Source organism: Narcine bancroftii, chromosome 9 (assembly GCF_036971445.1).
Source record: "Narcine bancroftii isolate sNarBan1 chromosome 9, sNarBan1.hap1, whole genome shotgun sequence".
In the NCBI taxonomy this organism is placed as follows: Eukaryota; Metazoa; Chordata; class Chondrichthyes; order Torpediniformes; family Narcinidae; genus Narcine; species Narcine bancroftii.
The window spans coordinates 56,569,826-56,588,651 of record NC_091477.1 but is presented as its reverse complement, the minus strand read 5'-3'; the positions used below and the strand labels follow the sequence as shown (position 1 = coordinate 56,588,651).

The following is an 18,826-nucleotide window of genomic DNA, read 5'->3' as shown; positions in this document are numbered from 1 at the left end:
TAGTCAAATGATTAGGAAATTAACTCCAATCATTATATCTCTTAATGAGGTTGTTAGTTGATATTAAAATATTCCTGAAGTAAGTTAGCCTTCAGAGTTAAAGCTGTGAGACCAATTTTAAATATGAGACTTCATTTTCAACTCAGTACGGTGATCTAAACTGCTTGGAAATTAATTTATTATGACTGATGTATACATCACATGAATGGTAGAAAATGGATGTCTGCATCTGTGAAGGTCATAAAGGAGTTCTGCATCTTTATGGAGTTAAACAGGAAAGTCTCCAGACACTGATTATAATGCAGTCCAGTTTCGTCCCAGCTTTTAATGGTTGATCTATAACCCTGCAGGTCTGTTTTTCAAGCACACCTACAAGTCCTGTTTACAGTCAAAATCCAAAATGAAACTCTAGATGATGAAAATCTGAAATAAAAAAAGTGCAAGAAACAATTAGCAAGTTGGACAATTCTTTTGAGAGAGTGCCAGAATTAATGCTTCAAGTCAATTACTTCATCTGAATTGGGAAGTTAAAAAGATCTTATAAATTGTCAAAAAAGGGAAGTGTGGAGAAGACAGAGAAAGTGAGACCAAGAGAGGCTGAAATACAGTCTGTTGGCTGAGAGAGAATGCTGAAGGCAGATTAAATGCAACTGGATTGTTTGAAAGAAGGGCCAATAAGAAAGAAGGGCCAATAAGAGATGCATAAAGTTGGGAGAGTAAGGAAAAATTACAGTGAAACTGAGAGATACATAACACCAGTTGTCATATATCTGAGGTAAAAGAGAATGCTAGATATATAAAGGGGTCATGCAGTAATTGTGAAAATAGAAAAACAGTTAATATTCTAGTTTTTCAAATTGGAATCATTGAATTCATTGGTTGGATGAACTGGGCATTTCTCTCCATGGATGCTGCCTGACTGTCTCTCCAGTTCTCCATTGTTCAAGATTTTTTCATCTGCAGTTCTTGAGGTTCTTGGTTGAATTCATTGTTGAATTTTGATTGGTGTAACAGAAAATTAGACCCTTTACCTTAACCTTTTGTTGGCTTTCATGCAAGAAGCCAACAGGTCAGAATGGGTGGAAATTTTGAGTGATTTCCAACTGGAAGTTTGTGGGTTATTCCTGTGTACTAAATAAAGGTGTTCTGCAAATCAGTTGCCCAGTCTGTACTCTGTTTCTACACTGTACAGGAAACTGTTGTGAGTAGCAACAATGATGAGTTTATTGTCACACACATTGGACTTTATACATAGGCACCAAAATGTTTACATGCTTCGGCCAAATGTGTACTTCTGGGAGAAAAAAACATAGATTAAACTTAAAAGTGATAGTAAATACAAAAGATAATAAATATTCACATTCACAAGATAGATAATATTCACATTCACATAGTGCATGTGAAAATTTATGATTAGACTGGAGTAATTTGAATCCTTGGGATAGTTGGAAGGGATGAAGTAAAGGGATAGATATTTCCTCTCCTGTAGATCCAAAGAAAGCTGCAATGAGAAGCAGAGTGATTATTGGTTGAGATGAAAAGGTGAAATTGAGGAGATATTTCCTTAAAAATGTGAAGGAAGTGGGGGGGGAGATGTGTTTCTTGGTTGAGTAACATTTTGATGTATTTAAATACCACCTTCAGATAATGAGTTCCGGATTCCTGTTATGTTCAGGGTGGAAAAAGGTCCTTCTGCCAATTACTTTAAATCGAAGTATCTATATTTCAAACCTTTCAAGGGAAGTGGGTCCTTTTTAATTTACTATTTAAATCTTAACTTCAAGGATTGCAGAGCTGCTCAATAAGTTCTCTGCCTTCATTATACTGTGTAAGAATTTTTCGTTGTTACTGTTTTGTAATCACATGGTCAGATATTTGCTGCAATTATAAAGTATTTACCTCCTATCATGATCAATTCTAAGCATGATTTCTTAGCAAGATGTTTGTTTTGCAAGAGGGCATCATGGATTTTCAAGGATGATATTTAATTTGTGTTAAATTATCTGGAGAGCTTTCACATTGGCTTTCACTGTCCTGGAATTAAAACATTTTAAGGAATTATTTGAAATTTTCAAAATATTCATCTAATTATATACTGTCATTTCTACCGGTTGTGTATAGAGTAAAATATAATTAAAGGTAAGAAAATAATTAAAGTTGTAATAATTAGGCTTGAGGGACAAATTGTTACTTTTATTGCTTGATATTGGGCTATGCAACTTTGCTAATAAGGCAACACATCCTTTGAACAGCCATGACCTTCATCATCTGAGCCCAGGGAGTTGTGTACAACTCCAGATCTTGCAATAATTAATTTTGTTCATTTCAGAAACCAGGCATTAAGGTTCAAGAATTGTTGAAAGAACAAGATGAAGCAGATAGGTACTTTGTCTTTTGTAACAATGTATTTTGCTATGATATCACTTTTTAAAACCTTTATTTGGGTTGCTTAGCAAGATCAGAAAATAATGCTCTGATATCCATAGATAATTAATCTCATTATATTTGATATATAGTCTTTACTGCTATTCAGATATTTGATGACAAGTAACATTTTTGTATAATGTATACAAATGTAATAGTATGCACCATTCCTGAATGAAGAAGTAGTTAAGATTGGATTATATTAGTGGACCTGAGGTATAAAGAACAGAAATACAAATAAAATGCTGGAAACACTCCAAAGATAACATAACAATTACAGCACGGAAACAGGCCATTAGGCCCTTCCAGTCCGCACCGAACCAAACACCCCTTTCTAGTCCCACCTCCCTGCACAATGCCCATAACCCTCCATCTTCTTCTCATCCACATATCTGTCCAACCTTTTCTTAAATAATACAATTGACTCCGCCTCCACTATTTCTCCCGGAAGCTCATTCCACATGGCTACCACTCTCTGAGTAAAGAAGTTCCCCCTCATGTTACCTCTAAACCTCTGCCCCTTAATTCTTAACTCATGTCCTCTTGTTTTAATCTTTCCTCCTCTTAACGGAAATAATCTATCCACATCCACTCTGTCTATCCCTTTCATAATCTTAAATACTTCTATCAAATCCCCTCTCAACCTTCTATGCTCCAAAGAATAAAGACCTAATCTGTCCAATCTCTCCCTATACTCTAGATGCTTAAACCCAGATAACATTCTGGTAAACCTTCTCTGCACTCTCTCCACTCTGTTTATATCCTTCCTATAATTAGGCGACCAGAACTGCACACAGAACTCCAGATTAGGCCGCACCAACGTCTTATACAATCTCAACATCACCTCCCAACTCCTATATTCCATGCAATGATTGATAAAGGCCAGCATACTAAAAGCCTTCTTCACCACCCTATTCATGTGAGTTTCTACCGTCAGGGAACGATGTACCGTTACTCCTAAATCTTTCTGCTCTTCTGTATTCATCAATGCTCTCCCATTTACCACGTATGTCCTATTCTGATTCTTCTTACCAAAATGAAGCACCTCACACTTATCAGCATTAAATTCCATCTGCCATTTTTCAGCCCACTTTTCTAAGCAGCCCAAATCCCTCTGCAATCCTTGAAAACCTTCTTCATTATCCACTATTCCACCTATCTTAGTATCGTCTGCATATTTACTAATCCATTTCACCACCCCATCATCTAGATCATTAATGTATATAACGAACAACAATGGGCCCAATACAGATCCTTGAGGCACACCACTGGTCACCGGCCTCCAACCTGACAGACAATTATCCACTACCACTCTCTGGCCTCTCCCTTTCAGCAAATGTTCAATCCATTTGACTATCTCAAAATTTATACCTAAAGACTGCACCTTCCTAACTAACCTTCCATGTGGTACCTTATCGAAGGCCTTACTGGTCCATATAGACAACATCCACCGCGCTACCCTCATCCACATTCCTAGTCACCTCTTCAAAAAATTCAATCAGATTGGTCAAACATGACCTTCCTCCCACAAATCCATGTTGAGTGCTCCTGATCAGACCCTGTCTATCCAGATGTTTATAAGTACTATCTCTAAGAATTTTCTCCATTAATTTACCTACCACAGACGTCAAACTTACAGGCCGATAATTGCCAGGCTTCCTCCTTGAACCCTTTTTAAATAACGGAACCACATGCGCAATGCGCCAATCCTCCGGCACTATCCCCATATCTAATGACATTTGGAAAATTACCGCCAGAGCCTCTGCTATTTCCTCCTTCACTTCTCTCAATGTCCTGGGGAAGATCGCGTCTGGTCCCGGAGACTTATCCACCTTTATATTCTTCAAAAGCCTTAAAACTACACCTTTTGTAATCTCTATATTCCCCATATTTACCCAATTTGCTTTTTTTTTATCTCACATCTCCCAATATCCTTCTCCTTAGTGAATACCGAAGAAAAGAAACTGTTCAATATCTCCCCCATTTCTCTAGGCTCCACACACAGTTTTCAGCTCTGATTCTCTAAGGGACCAATTTTGTCTCTAGCTTTCCTTTTACCATTAACATATTTGTAGAACTCTTTTTGGATTAGTTTTCACCCTGCTTGCCATAGTTTCCTCGTACCTTCTTTTAGCTTTCCTAATTCCTCTCTTAAGATTCCTCTTACATTCAATGTATCTTTCAAACATCTCCTTAACTCCATGCTTCTTACATCTAAGCATCTGTGGAAAAAGAAACAATTGCTTATTCTGGATGAAGACTTTTAAGACAGAAAACATGGTTTTTAAGTTGCAAAGATGCTCTGGGAAGGATGTGATGGATATTGTCACCTGCTCTACTTTTATTTGTTCCTGCTAATGACTTGTTTGGTCTGCTGAAGAACAGAACCATACAAAAGCTTTTTTCCCCAACTCAAACGGACCAATTGAATCACAAGCACAGTGAGTTATGCACAGATCTGGGAGAAGATTTGAAAAGGGAGTGTTGGCGAGGGTCAGCACTTTAGTGGATCAATCAAATTGTGATTCATTAGCAGAAACAAAAAAGAGGCCATGTGACAGTGGACCACTGTGGGAATGGTGAGTTTGAGGCTGAGGACATGCCACATGTAGAAGTAAAATCTTTTCATAGTAACATATAGTAGGTACTGGGGATGGCAGCTAGGCAGTGGTTTGTTCCAATTGCAGGATGTGGGAAATATCAGACAGAACAAGTGTCCCTGATAACTAGTCCTGCAAGCATTGCATCCAGCTGCAGCTCCTGACAAACTGAGGGAACTGGAACTCCAGATAATTTGGGAAGAAGGGGGGCTGATAGAAGCTATAAAGAGACAGTTGCACCTAAGAGGCAGGTAATTGGGACTGTTACGAGATGGCAAGGAAATAAGCAGTCAGCACAGAGCATCCCTGTGGCCGTTGCCCTCAACAATAAGTATACTGTTGTGGGGGTGGGATCCACCAGGGACAAATTGTAGTGGTCAGGTCACTGGCACCGAGACTGGCCCTTCAGGTCAAAGGGAAGAGGGGGGGGGGGTGAGAAAAAGAGAGCTATGTAATTGGGGTAGTTATGGAAACAGATCGAGACTCCCAGATGACATGTTACCTCCACAGTCAGGGACATCTCCAGTCGAGTCCACAGAATTCTCAAGTGGGAAGGTGGACAGCTAAATGTCATGGTCAACATCGATACCAACAACATGGTTGGGAAAAGAGATTGAGGTCCTGAAGAGAGAATGTAGGGAGTTAAGAAGGCAACTTAAAAAGAATGCTTCAAGAATGTTAATCACTGGATTGTTGCATGTGCCACATACCAATGAGAGTAAGAATAGGAAGTTGGGACAGATGAAACCATGGCTGAAGTGTTGGTGCAGGAGACAGGGATTCAGATTTGTTGATTATTGGGATTTCTTTTGGGGAAGGTATGAGTTGCAACTGAAAGGGAGGGGGTCTAACATCCTCGGGATGGGAGGGAGGCAGGTTTAACCATATAACTTTTACAGCATAGAAACAGGCTAACTTGTCCCTTCCAGCCCAAGCCGAACACTGACCTACACTCAATCCATAATCCTCCATTCCTTTCCTGTATATGTACATATCCAACTTCTTAAATGCTAATATTGAGTCAGCCTCCACCACTTCATCTGGAAGCTCATTTCACACTCCCACCTCTCTGAGTAAAAGAATTCCCCCCTCATGTTTCCTCTAAACATGCCCCCAACACTCATTTTATGTCCTTGTTTGTATCTCCCCCTTAAAGGAAAATCCTCTCCACGTCAATTTTTTGTTTTAAATATCTCAATCAAATCCCCTCTCAGCTTTACACTCCAAAGAATAAAGTCCTAACTTTTTTTAAAAACTTTTCCCTATAACTTAGACCCTGTAACCCTAGCAACATTCTAGTAAATCTTCTCTGCACTCTCTTCAATTTGTTGATATCTTTCATATACTTTGGTGACCAAAACTGTACACAATACTCCAAATTTGGCCTCACCAGTGCCTTGTACAATTTTAACATAACATCCCAGCTCCATGTACTTAATGTTCTGATTTATACCATAAGCTTTCTTCACCACCCTATCCAAATGTGACTCCACCTTCAGGGAACTATGTACCATTATTCCTAGATCCCTCTGTTCTTCTGCTCTCTTCAGTTTTCTACCATTCACCATATGTGTCCTATTTTCATTAGCCCTACCAAAATGTTACACTTCACACTTATCTGCATTAAACTCCATCTGTCATCTTTCAGCCCACTCATCTAACTGGTCTAAATCCCTCTGCAAGCTTTTAAACCCTTCTTCACTATCCACAACGCCATCTATCTTAGCCTCATTCACATACTTACTAATCCAATTTTCCACCCCATCATCCAGAACATAAACAAACCCAGATTGCAATGATAACCTGGTTGGCTACTGGTTACCAGTGGAATTCTATGGGAGTTGATGTTGGGACACTTTTTATGTTGTATTTTAATTATTTGGATTGTGGAATAAATGTCTTTATGAACTGCAGATGATACAAATCTGCAGGGGGAGGTATTGATGAGGAAAAATTTGCAGAAAGACTTGGATAGATTAGGAGAATGGACAGAGGAACAGCAAATGTTCCAACAATGTTGGAAAGTGTATGGACATTCACTTTGGGAAGAAAATTCAAAATTTGGAATTGAAAAGGGACTTGGGAGTCCTCATGCAGGATACCCTAAAGCTTAACATCCAAGTTGAGTTGGTGGTGAAAAAGGCACCACTGGCTTGGGCTGGAAGGGACGAGTTAACCTGTTTCTATGCTGTAAAAGTTATATGGTTAAACCTGCCTCCCTCCCATTCCGAGGATGTTAGACCCCCTCCCTTTCAGTTGCAACCCATACCTTTCCCACTCTTGGCATTCGTACAGAGAGAAAAGTGACAAAAGAACAGGGATGTGATGTTGAGGCTTTGTAAGGCACTGGTGAGGCCTCGCTTGGAGTATGGGGTTCAGTTTGGGCTCCTTGTTTAAGAAATTGTGCTGGCATTGGTGAGGGTTCAGAGAAGATTTACAAGAATGACTCCTGGAATGAAAGGAAATAGTGTATGAGACTCGTTTGATGCTCTTAGTCTTTGCTCCTTGGAGTTCAGAATAATGAGGGGGACCTCATAGAAGCATTTCAAATGTTGAAAGGCCTGGACAGAGTTGATGTGGCAAAGCTGTTTTCCATGGTAGAGGAGCCTAGAACAGTAGGGCACAACTTTAGGATGGAATGGCACCCATTTAAAACAGAATTTCTTTAGCCAGAGAATGGTGAACCGCTGGAATTTGCTACAGCTGTGGAGGCCAGGTGATTGGGTGTATTGAAGGAAGAGGTTGATGAGTATCTGAATGTTTAGTGTATCAAAAGTTATGGGGGAAGACAGCGGATTGGGGCTTAGCGAAGCAGACAATGGGCGTGCTTCTGCTTCTATATCTAATGGAAACAAGCAAAAACAGAAATGCTGGATGAACATTGCTTGACTGCTGCATTTGTGGGGAGGGATAGAAAACTAATGTTTTAGGTCAAAGATTCTTGAGAGTTGAGAGAGAGCAAAGCAAGTTGGTCTAAAAGAAGGTGGGGAAGGGCAATGGGTGGGAAGTGGAGACAGATCTTTAAAGGGAGGTGCAAGTCAGGTGAAATGCATGAATGTGAAAATGATAGAAATTTCAAGGTAAACTACTTTTGGAAATCACAGTTGAATTGCAGTGCCTTCCATGTTTGGCGGGGGGTGGGGGGGGGAAGACACATTTGACCCTTTTTTTTACCCCTGTACTCCATAGTTTTAAATTTGTAATCAAGCATTTCATATGTAATTAAAGTGCACATTACAGATTTTTTTCAAGGTTATTTGTATACATTCTGGTTTGACCATGTAGAAATTACAGTACATTTTATACATAGTTTCCCCATTTCAGGGCATTATAATGTTTGGGACATTTGGCTTCAAAGGTGTTTGTGAGCACTCATGTATGTTTAATTGCTACATTGGTGCAAGAGATTTTGGTTTGTTTCTCAGCTTTTGATTACCTTTGGAGTCTGTTGTCATTTTTCATCATGAGGACCAGAGTTTTGCCAATGAAAGTCAAAGAAGCCATTATGAGGCTGAAATCCAGAATAAAACAGTAAGAGACATTGCCCAAATCTTAGGATTGCCAAAATCAACTGTTTGGAACATCATTAAGAAAGAACGTACTGGTGAGCTCCGTAATCACCAAGGAAGACCTCCACTGCTGATGAAGAAAAATCCTCAAACATTGGTTCGACAGATTAGAAACATTTCAGGAGGCAGGTGTGGATGTGTCAATGACAACTGTCCACAGAAGACTTCATGACAAATACAGAGGCTAGAGTGCAAAATGCAAACCACTAGTTAGCCAGATTAGCATTTGGCAAGAAGTATTTTTTTTTAAAAAGCCTGCAGAATTCTAGAGAAAGGCCTTGTGGACATTGGAGACCAAGATTAATCTGTATCAGAGTGATGGCAAGAGCAAAGTGTGGAGGCATGAAGGAAGTGCCCAAGATCCAAAGCATATCACCTCATCTGTGAAACGTGGTGGGGGTATTGTGCTGGGCATGTATGGCTCTGTCATGTGCTGGCACACTCCTTTATGATGCAACTACTGAGCGGCATGGTTAGTGTAGCGGTTAGCGCAATGCCTTTACAGTGCCAGCAATTGAGATCGGACCTGGGTTCGAATCCCATGCTGTCTCTAAGGATTTTGTACATTCTCCCGTGCCTGGGTGAGTTTTTTTTAAACAGAGGCTCTGGTTTCCTTCCACCCTTCAAAAATGTACGTGGTGTAGGTTAATGGTGTGTAATTTGGATGGCACAGACTCATAGGGCTGAATTAGTCTGTTACAACACTATATCTAATTTAAAAAAAATTAAAATACCAATGTCAGTAGCAAAATAAATTCTGAGGTGTATAGAAACATCTTAACTGCTCGAGTTCGAGCAAATGCCTCCAAATTCATTGGACAGTGCTTAACCCTTTGATCCCAAACATTACTGCTAAAGCAGCGAAGAAGTTTTTTAAAGATAAAAACTGTAAGTCCTGTGCTGAAGAGAAAACAAGGCCCTGAAACAAGCAGGAGCTGAAGATGGCTGCAGTAACCTGGCAGAGCATCACTAGAGAAGATGCTCAGTGTCTGGTGATGTCTATGAATCACAAACTTCAAGCAGTCATCGCATGGAAGCGGTATGTAAGGAAGTGCTAAACATGACTATTTTAACATATATGTCATGGCAATGTCCAAAAACTATGGGTGCTCTGAAATGACGAGAATAAAAAGTGCTGTAATTTCTAATTGATGAAACCAAAATGAACACCAATACCTTTGAATAAAATCTGGATTGTGCACTTTAATCACATTTGAATTGTTTGATTACAAATTTAAAACTGGAACACAAGCAAATAGAGATCTTTGCCCCAAACATTATGGAGGGCACTATAGAACAAGCACTAAGTTAAGATAGTGGTCCAATGTTTGGTGGCATGCTAACGATGTTCTTTTTCTGATTTAAGTTTTTAATTTTGTTCCTCTCTAAACCTCTTGTAGTGTAAATTCAGTCTTGGATCAAATTTTGTTTCCTAATCTGTAAAATCTTTGCTAAATTGCAATTGAGAACCACCAAGCTAGTTCAATGCATTGTCTGAATCAGTTTCCAGAACTAGATCTTGTATACTTCTAAAGATTTATTTGTTTCACTCTTAGAAGAAGACGACGTTCCTGCAGTCCTTCTTTGAAGAAAAAGCTACCTAGCAAATCAAAGAACCCTCCAAAAGCTGATGGGGATAAAGGAGAGCAGAGAACCTCTGAAAGTTCACCTTCAAAAGATATCAAGGAGAATACGGAGGGAGACGATGAATTGGAAATTAAATCAGAAGGAAAAGAAGTTTTGCAAGAAGAAGCAATTACAGTTGTTGAGAGTGACGTGGAACTTGATGAGGAAGGTGTGGTTGAGGATCTCTGCACCAGTGAATCAGAGAATGAAACTGAACAAGAAGGTTCACTGAAGGGAACAGTGTATAAGATGGAAGCATCTGACACATTAGAACAAGATTCCAAAACCGATATGGAAACTAACATGCAAAATGCACCAGAAACAACTGAGACGGTAAAAGTGTAGATATATTTCTTTGAGGATATGTTTAGTGATATTGATTGTAGAATTTTTCATAAATGTGGCAGGACAAGAACCTTAGGTTAAGTAAGAAATAGCTACAGAAATTTTTTTAAAAGATGGCAGTAATGCCTAATTTTAGATTCTACTATTGGGTAATTAATATTCAGTATATAATTTTCTGGACACAAGATTTGGATGAAATTTATCGTCCAAGATGGCTGAATCTTAAACGCAGGTTTGTGCAAGGTTCTCATTGGCTTCTATTTTAGAGGCCTCATTCCCCTTTCCACTCACTAAATTGAAGAAACAAATGACGAATCCCATAATTAAACATTCAATATGAATATGATTTCAATTTTGTAAATTTTTTGGATTGAACAAATTTATCTTGTCAAGTCCTAACCAATTTTTTTCCAACCATCTAGAATTGATCAAGCTTTTCTTTTATGGAACACAAAGGGAATAGTATGTTTTCAATTTATTTATTGATAACTGCCTCATGTCTTTTGAGCTGTTGTCTGATAAATATAATTTGCCTGGATCATATTTTTTTTCAGATGTCTACAGATTAGGAACTTTTTAAATGTCACTTTATCTTTTCTGAATCCACACCAGACTGAAGTTACTGATTAAAATTTTATGTTTAAACCCCTTTCAGAAGTGCTTAATAGCAACAATTTATGACGTCCGTTTAGTTAACATAGGGCCCCATATGTCTAAGGATAAACTTGCTTGTTTTTTACTCCAATATAAACTTTATCTGTGACAGATGTCAGTCTGAGATGGCTTCCCTGTTTTAGTCCTGCCCTTCCTTGAAAAAATATTGGAAAGATATTTTTTATACTATTTCAGCAGTTTTGCTTATTATCATCCTATTTGGATGACCAGTTTTGGATTCTGGCCACTTACCTGTTTCAACTTGTCATATGATTGCATTTGTTACTTTAATAGCCAGGAAATCTAATTTACTTAAATGTAAAGATCCTAAACCACTGACCACCTTTCGATGGTTTTTCCAAACTTTAACATGTTTTAACTTAGAAAAAAATCAGAAGTGGTACTATTGACCCTTCGGTTAAATTTGAAGAAACATGGAGACCACTTATTCAATATTTTCATATGATGTAAGTCGATTTGTTCCGAATCCTCTTAACTTTTATTTGAGTGTAGAGAGTGGCGTTGACAACAAAATAATTGTTTAACCAAAGAAATGTGGTAGCCCAACTTTTTTTTTTCTCTTTTTGTTTTATTTTTAGTTAGGGAAATTTTTATAATAAAGTTTGATTTTTTTTCATGATTGGCTTTTAATAGGTTGGGATGTTCAGTTTACAGATGTTACTCAGTGTCTGTGTTTGTGTATGTTATTAATGCAATTCTGATCTCTGTAGTATTATGTTTAATACTCCAAGTAGAAATAGTGTATTTGAATTTTCAGGCTTACCAAATTGATGGTAATGTACTTGCGTGGGTTAAGAATTGACTGCCAGGCAGAGCAAGAAATGGGATTAAGCAGCTCTTTCTCATTAGGTGAGCTCTGACTAGTGGGGCTGAAAATAGAAAATTAGATGGGATTGTGCATAAAAAAAAAGGTTTCACGGGCTTAGAATGGAGAAAAAATGAGGAAGATGCAAGATATTGTGGAAAATTGAGGTTTTCTGTTTTGGTGCACAAAACCAAACTGTTCTATATTAAAAGGTGAGAAATATTTGATAATATTATTGTTCAAAAGGGCCAAGGGGTCTGCATGCTGCTGAATACAAACTTGCAGTTGCTGCAAATGATCAGTAAGGCAAATGGTATGTTAGTGTTTGGTGTATAGGAATATAGATGTCTTGATTTTATATGGGCTGGATGAGATGGTAACTGCACAGTTTTGACCTGTTATCTCAAAAAAGAATACTTGAACACTTACCATTGAGGGATTTTAGAATTGGATGTTGGAGAAGTAGGTTTTCTGCATGACCCTCAGTCAATTTAAATTTTTCATTTAAACTTAAAAATTCTTGTAGTTCAACAGACAACTTCAAGTTTATTATCATCTGACTATACAGATATAACCAGACGAAACAGCATTTCTCCAACCACAGTGGACACACATACACTCATAATACATAGCACATAATAATCACATATGTACATAAAATATAATATAAAATATGTATAAATATTTTGGAAAAATTTACTCACTTTATTTATATATCCAAGGTTGCAGGATATAGTTCAGCAATCTCACAGCCTGCCGGACAAAGTTATTTCCTAGCATAGCCACCCTGATTTTGATGCTCCTGAACCTCCAGCCTGATGCTCATGGGTCAAAGATACTGTGCAATGGATGGAAAGATCCTCAATAATCAGTTGAGGCCTGTTTAATCATGTTCCTGGTGAATGTAGCCAATAGAGGAATTAGAAAGTGTAGGTACTGCTGTGCCTTCTTGACCAGTGAGGTGTGGGTCCAGGATAGGTTGCACACCAAGGAACTTGATGCACTCCACAACAGAGCCATTGATATGTAATGGAGAGTGGTCTACCTTCATCGTCCAGAAGTCCACAATCATCTCCTTTGTCATATTCACATTTGTTCTTGCACCATTTAACCTCCCAATCTCCTCTCTGTAAGTTGACGATGAGGTCAACTAATGTTATGTCATCCACAAACTTGATGATTCAATTTCAACTGAATCTGGCAGTACAGTCGTGAGTCAGCAGCATGAACGTTAGCGGGCTGAGCGCATAGCCTTGAAGAACCCCACTGCTCGGTGTGTTGGGACTTCAGATTTTGCTGTCAAGAAATCCAGGATCCAGTAGTAGAGAGGAGTGTTGAAAATTAGTGAGGACAGTTTATCCACTAATCTCTGACACATGATGATGTTGAACGCCGAGCTGAAGTCAGTGAACAGCAGGCTCATGTATGAGGCATCATTTTCTTGGTGGGTCAGAGCGGATATTTCCCTTGGCCGAGGAGCAAGAACTAGTGGTCATATTTTCAGCACAAGAGGTATGTCATGTAGGACTGAAGTGAGCAAAAATTTGTTCTCTGATGTAGGGAGTCTTTTGGGATTCTCTATTGGGGAGGAGGAAATGGGGCTAGAGAGGCTCTGACACCAAGTTAATTCAAAACCAAGGTGATAGATATCTGGATATTGAGAGTTGCAGGAATCATGCAACAAAATGGAGTTGAAGCAGGAGATGAACCATGATTTTGGTCAGTGGCAGAGCAAGCTCTTGATCCCATTTTTATATTTGAAATTCCTCTTGCATTTCTGCCTTCTAATTTAAAAAAAAATTTTGTTTTGAAACAGGCACAAGTTATTCAAAGGAGCAAAATGCCATCCCAGGTACTTTTTCTATCTTTTAAGTTTTGTGCTGGTCATTGTCTAGTTAGTAGTACTGTAACTTATTAGTAACCTGTCAGCCTTTGACTTTTTGCTCTGCAGTCAAATGTTTTGGACTTTTATTTAAAAAAAACAAGTTTTTAAAGTATTTAAATTTTTCTCCATACATGTAGCAGTCATATTTGTATAATAATACAGATTACAAAGGGAAAAACAAACTAAAACTATATACATGGTATATAATTCCCCCAAAAATAACTCCCTTTCCCAAACCCTCCACCCTCAGAATAGTTAATATGAAGATAAAATATAGTTATATGAAGTGAAAGGAAAGAAACATTCAGGATTGTACAGAGGGATGTCATCTAACACATGTTTAAACAAAACCCTTTAATACAATTCAGAGAAGATTCTCGCAGGTCCAGAGACACAGGAAGCACAACATTATAAATTTAAATCTAAAATTTTAGTATACGTGTGCCAAATTTGTAAAAACAGCATATTTATTTCTTGAATTATATGTATTTTTTTCCAAAGAAATGCAACTGTGAATTTCTGCATTCCATCTTGCCATACTCAAATGTGTGTCTGATTTCCATGTAACTAATACATTTCCTTCCACTGCTAATGCAACTTTACCAATTCTAATTGATATATTGACATTTTTAATTTGGGTCTTGTTCCATCAATATTTCCTAATAAAAATAAATCTGGGTTTTGTGGAAAGATAACACCTGTATCTTGTTACAGAAAGTTTTCTAAATCTAATCAAAAAGATCTTACCTTGGAACAGGACTAGGTTGAATGTAAAAAAACCTATATCCTCACCACATTTAAAAAATTGATCTGATAAGTCTGATTTCAATCTATTCAATTTTTGTGGTGTAAGATATAACTGATGTAAAAAAAAAATTATACTAATCTAATCTATACCATACATTAATAGTATTAGTGGATCTCAGCAGATCCATGTTTGGTCATCAATTGTGACATTTAAATCTCGTTCCCACCTCTGTCTAGATCCGTCTGTTCTTCCACACTGTTAAGTAACCTACCATTAACCATGTACTCTGCCTTCGTTTGACCTTCCAAAATGCATCACCTCACATTTATCTGGATTAAACTCCATCTGCCACTTTTCTGCCCAACTTTGCATCCTGTCTATATCCTGTTCTAACCTATGACAACTTTCAACACTATACACAACACCTCCAAACTTCATATCATCTGCAAACTTACCCATCCCTCTACTTCTTCATCCAGGTCATTTATAAAAATCACTAAGAGCAGGGGCCCCAGCTCAGATCCCTGTGGTACTCCACTAGTCACTGACCTCCAGGTGGAATATTTCCCATCTACTTCTTTCTGCTTTCTACAGGGAAGCCATTTTTTGAATCAAGAGTTTCTGTATTAACCTCCCATGGGAGACAGTATCAAATGACTTGACAAAATCCACGTATACCACGTCTACTGCCATTACCTTCATCAGTTTTTTTTGTTACTTCCTCACAAAACTCGATTGGTCTCGTGAGGCATGACCTTCCCCTCGTAAAGCTATGCTGGCTATCCATGAGAAGAAGACTATTTCTCTAAATGCTCATAAATCCTGTCTTTAAGAATCCTTAAGGTCCAGATCTGCTTTGCGGCCTGAATGAAAGGGAGGAGGAGGAGGAAGGTAACAGTGCAACCTTCCAGCCACGTTGCATGTTGAAGACCAAGTTTCCTGAATTGCATAAATAGGCAGTTTGGGCATTGCCAAGCCATTATTGTGTTAATTTTGTGCACTATTTATAAACTGACTGTCCTAATTTTGATCCTATTTGCCTTCATTACTGCCTCACCATCACTTTCATGGAACCTTATTTTGTATATTTGGTTTGTCCCATACATGCCAGATTATTCCACAGCAGTATCTCCCCTGGTCTCTTGTTAACCCTACCTTTTAGTTGACGACTTTTATTTACTGATTATTTTCACCTTGTTACTTGATTATTGTTGTTTTCTTAACATATTCTCTTTTACAACTACAATATACTTTGTATAGCTGTACTGTATGATGAGCCTTTTTGCTTTACATCTCATTTTAATTATCTTCTTCATTTATGCAAGGTGCACCTGTTTTAGGTTTGCCCTCCTCACCCCCCATGAACATTTTACTCTGTACTTTTCCCAAGCTTTCCCATTGTGCATTTTGTATTGTCTAATAATTAGATCCAGCCCACCTGGGCTCTCAGTCTTCTTTCAACTCTAAAAATAATTTTTCCTTCTCCAATTAAGTTTGTATGGTTCATTACATCATGTCTTTTACAATAACTTCCTTTGTTTCAAAGGAAATGTACTGAGAAAAGTTTAAATACAGATCAGGCACAAGACCATGTAGAAATTTTAGAAGCTGTGTCTTTCAGATTTATTAGATTTTGACCATTAAAGACACATTTACCAGCAATGTGTTGAAGCAGAGGTTCAAGACATTTCTCCAATGTTTCATAAAATATTTTGATGTTTTGTAGGAGTTGAAAGAAGAATTATTTCCTGAGAACATAGATGAATTTGTAACTGTGGATGAGGTTGGTGATGTAGAAGCTGGGAGTTTGGATTTGGAAGATCTGACAACTTGCGCAGATAAAGATAGTAAATTGGAAACTGATGAAGCCAGCGTAAGCATTGTAACAGAGAAATCAGAGGAAACCAATGACCAAAAAGAAGAGGATGTGGACAAACCTAAAAGAAAACGTGGTCGAAAGAGAGGAAAGAATATCAAAGCTAAAAGAGTAGAACAAAGTGACAAAAAAGATAATGAAGGAAATGAAATAAAACAAGATGGAAATGAGGTGATTGAAAATAAGATGGATGCTGATCAAAAGGATGAAATGCAGGACGAGACTATCTCAACTTGTATAGAACCAGAAAGCAAGCGTGCTCGATCCCGATCTCCTACTCCAGATGAATACAGACTTGGACCATATCAGCCCAACAATCCTGTAGGTAGGAAAGTAATTTGTTATAAAATACAGAATTGCAAGAGTACCCAAGTCTAACACTGTAGTCCATTTTTAATCGTCCCTTTTCAAAATTAGTGGTATTTTGAACCAGTGGCATGTTTTAATCTCAGTCTCGGTGAAATGTGTAAATATTTTTGGTGTGAACACAATGAAAGCATTTGGGTGTTTTTATCTAGAAATTCAACAGGAATGGCCAAAAGTTTAGTTGCTGGTTATTCTGTATTGCTTTTTTCCCCTTCCTTTTCACTCAGCAGGACGGTGAATGTCCAAATGTGTCATGATGTTGTCTCTGATTGCCTGAAAGGTTTGTTCATTGCTGCTTCTAAAGTTTTAATAAGCTTTGAATATGTCTCTTTTTAAATTGTAGGACTAGACTATGTGGTTCCAAAGACTGGATTTTATTGCAAACTCTGCTGTCTCTTTTACACTAAGGAGGAAGTAGCAAAGAAAACCCACTGTGGTAGTCTGCCTCATTATCAGAAACTGAAGGTTAGTCTTCTGATATCTGAAGTTCTGAGGTCATTTGGTGTTTTGTGCATTTATTTGTAATTCTTCAATCTGAACAGGCAATTACATATGCATTCATTCACACTGTTCATTGTCTGATAATCCAGAAATTGACTGGTAAAAGTGCCAACAAGTTGTCCATGGGAACTGGTTTAGCCGATTTTTATTCTTCACTGAATATTTGTGCTAGTATTATGTGAATAAAAACTTGATTAGAAGTAGGAACACTTGCCTTGACCATATACGTCTTTGTAAAAGGCATACACACACTGTTTCTAGACTAAATTCTGAGTTTACACATCGTGGTTAAACACTCACAATTTGCAGATTTTCAATCTTTTGAGGAATATTGGTAGAATTTTTTTTTAAAAATTTTTATCTCATCATTTGTTGAAGCATAGACTTCAGATGTAGGTTTTGAGTATGGGGTTATAAGTTGGATGCGGTAGATATTGACCCACTATGTAAGCAAAAATACTGTGGGATAGCAGTGTTGTCAGTGTTATAAAGATTGACAATGGCTTATAACATATCTGAAACACTATGGGACAAAATAATTGTTGGGATAAAGGCAACTATACATGTAGACACAAAAATACTTTTTTTTTGGTCAATCTGCGCTTTACCCATGGTGGTTCCCTAGATGGTCATCATATGGAGAAAGATAAAGACTTTAGATGCTGAAATCCAAAGCAAACAAAGAGGAACTTGGCAGGTCAGACCTGAAATATTGACTGACCATTTCAGCCCATGGATGCTATGTGACAAGCTGAGTTCCTCCAGTAATTCTTGGTGATCAGGTGAAGATGTGGAAAACTGATATCTGCAATTACCAACACAAATTGTATAATTTATCTTTGATATCCAAGAAGGGTAGTGGGCTTAATGAGTTTTCTTCAGACAAGGAAATTGTTCTCAATATGTTTTTTAAGATTAAAATAGTGATATAGCTTTGGGAATTGCATGGTGAATAGCGATAACAATTTTGGATTTAGTGGAGGATGGGGAACAGTCATGCAGAAAATACATAACTGGAAGAGCATGAAGGAGTGGAGAATGACTTATCATTGTAAAACTAGAGTCAAAAATGTGCTCCACCAATCCTTAATTGACCAATAAAGAATCTAGAAAGAATTGCATTCGACATCAGAGTAGAACACTACAGCACAGTACAGATGTTGTGCCAACCCCTATTCTAAATTCTTCTGATCCTGTAACCCTCTATTTCCTTCCACTGTGCCTGTCCAAGAGTCTCTTAAATGGTCTCTTAATGTGTCAGTCTCCACCACTCTCCCTGGCAAGACATTTGAGGCACCCACAACACTCCGTGTATTAATAAAAAAAGCAACTTGACCCTGTTGTCTCCCCTACACTTCCCTCCTTTCACTTGGTACACCTGTCTTCTGTCCCTGCCTTGGGGGTAA

At 37.9% G+C, this 18,826-nt stretch overlaps 1 protein-coding gene across 8 annotated transcripts in view; it reads left to right on the top strand.

Moving 5' to 3' along the window:
• Window positions 1–18,826, top strand: part of LOC138743669 (matrin-3-like) — a 49,515-nt gene that overhangs the window by 24,498 nt on the left and 6,191 nt on the right. For 6 of the 8 annotated variants that reach the window (XM_069899243.1, XM_069899237.1, XM_069899240.1 and 3 more), the window contains 5 exons: window positions 2,330–2,382; window positions 10,150–10,552; window positions 13,861–13,896; window positions 16,404–16,878; window positions 17,263–17,384. In XM_069899243.1, coding sequence (XP_069755344.1) covers window positions 2,330–2,382; window positions 10,150–10,552; window positions 13,861–13,896; window positions 16,404–16,878; window positions 17,263–17,384 — 1,089 coding nt within the window. Of the gene's footprint in view, window positions 1–2,329; window positions 2,383–10,149; window positions 10,553–13,860; window positions 13,897–16,403; window positions 16,879–17,262; window positions 17,385–18,826 lie in introns of those variants that run through there. The other 2 variants (XM_069899241.1, XM_069899242.1) reach the window with 2 other exon arrangements.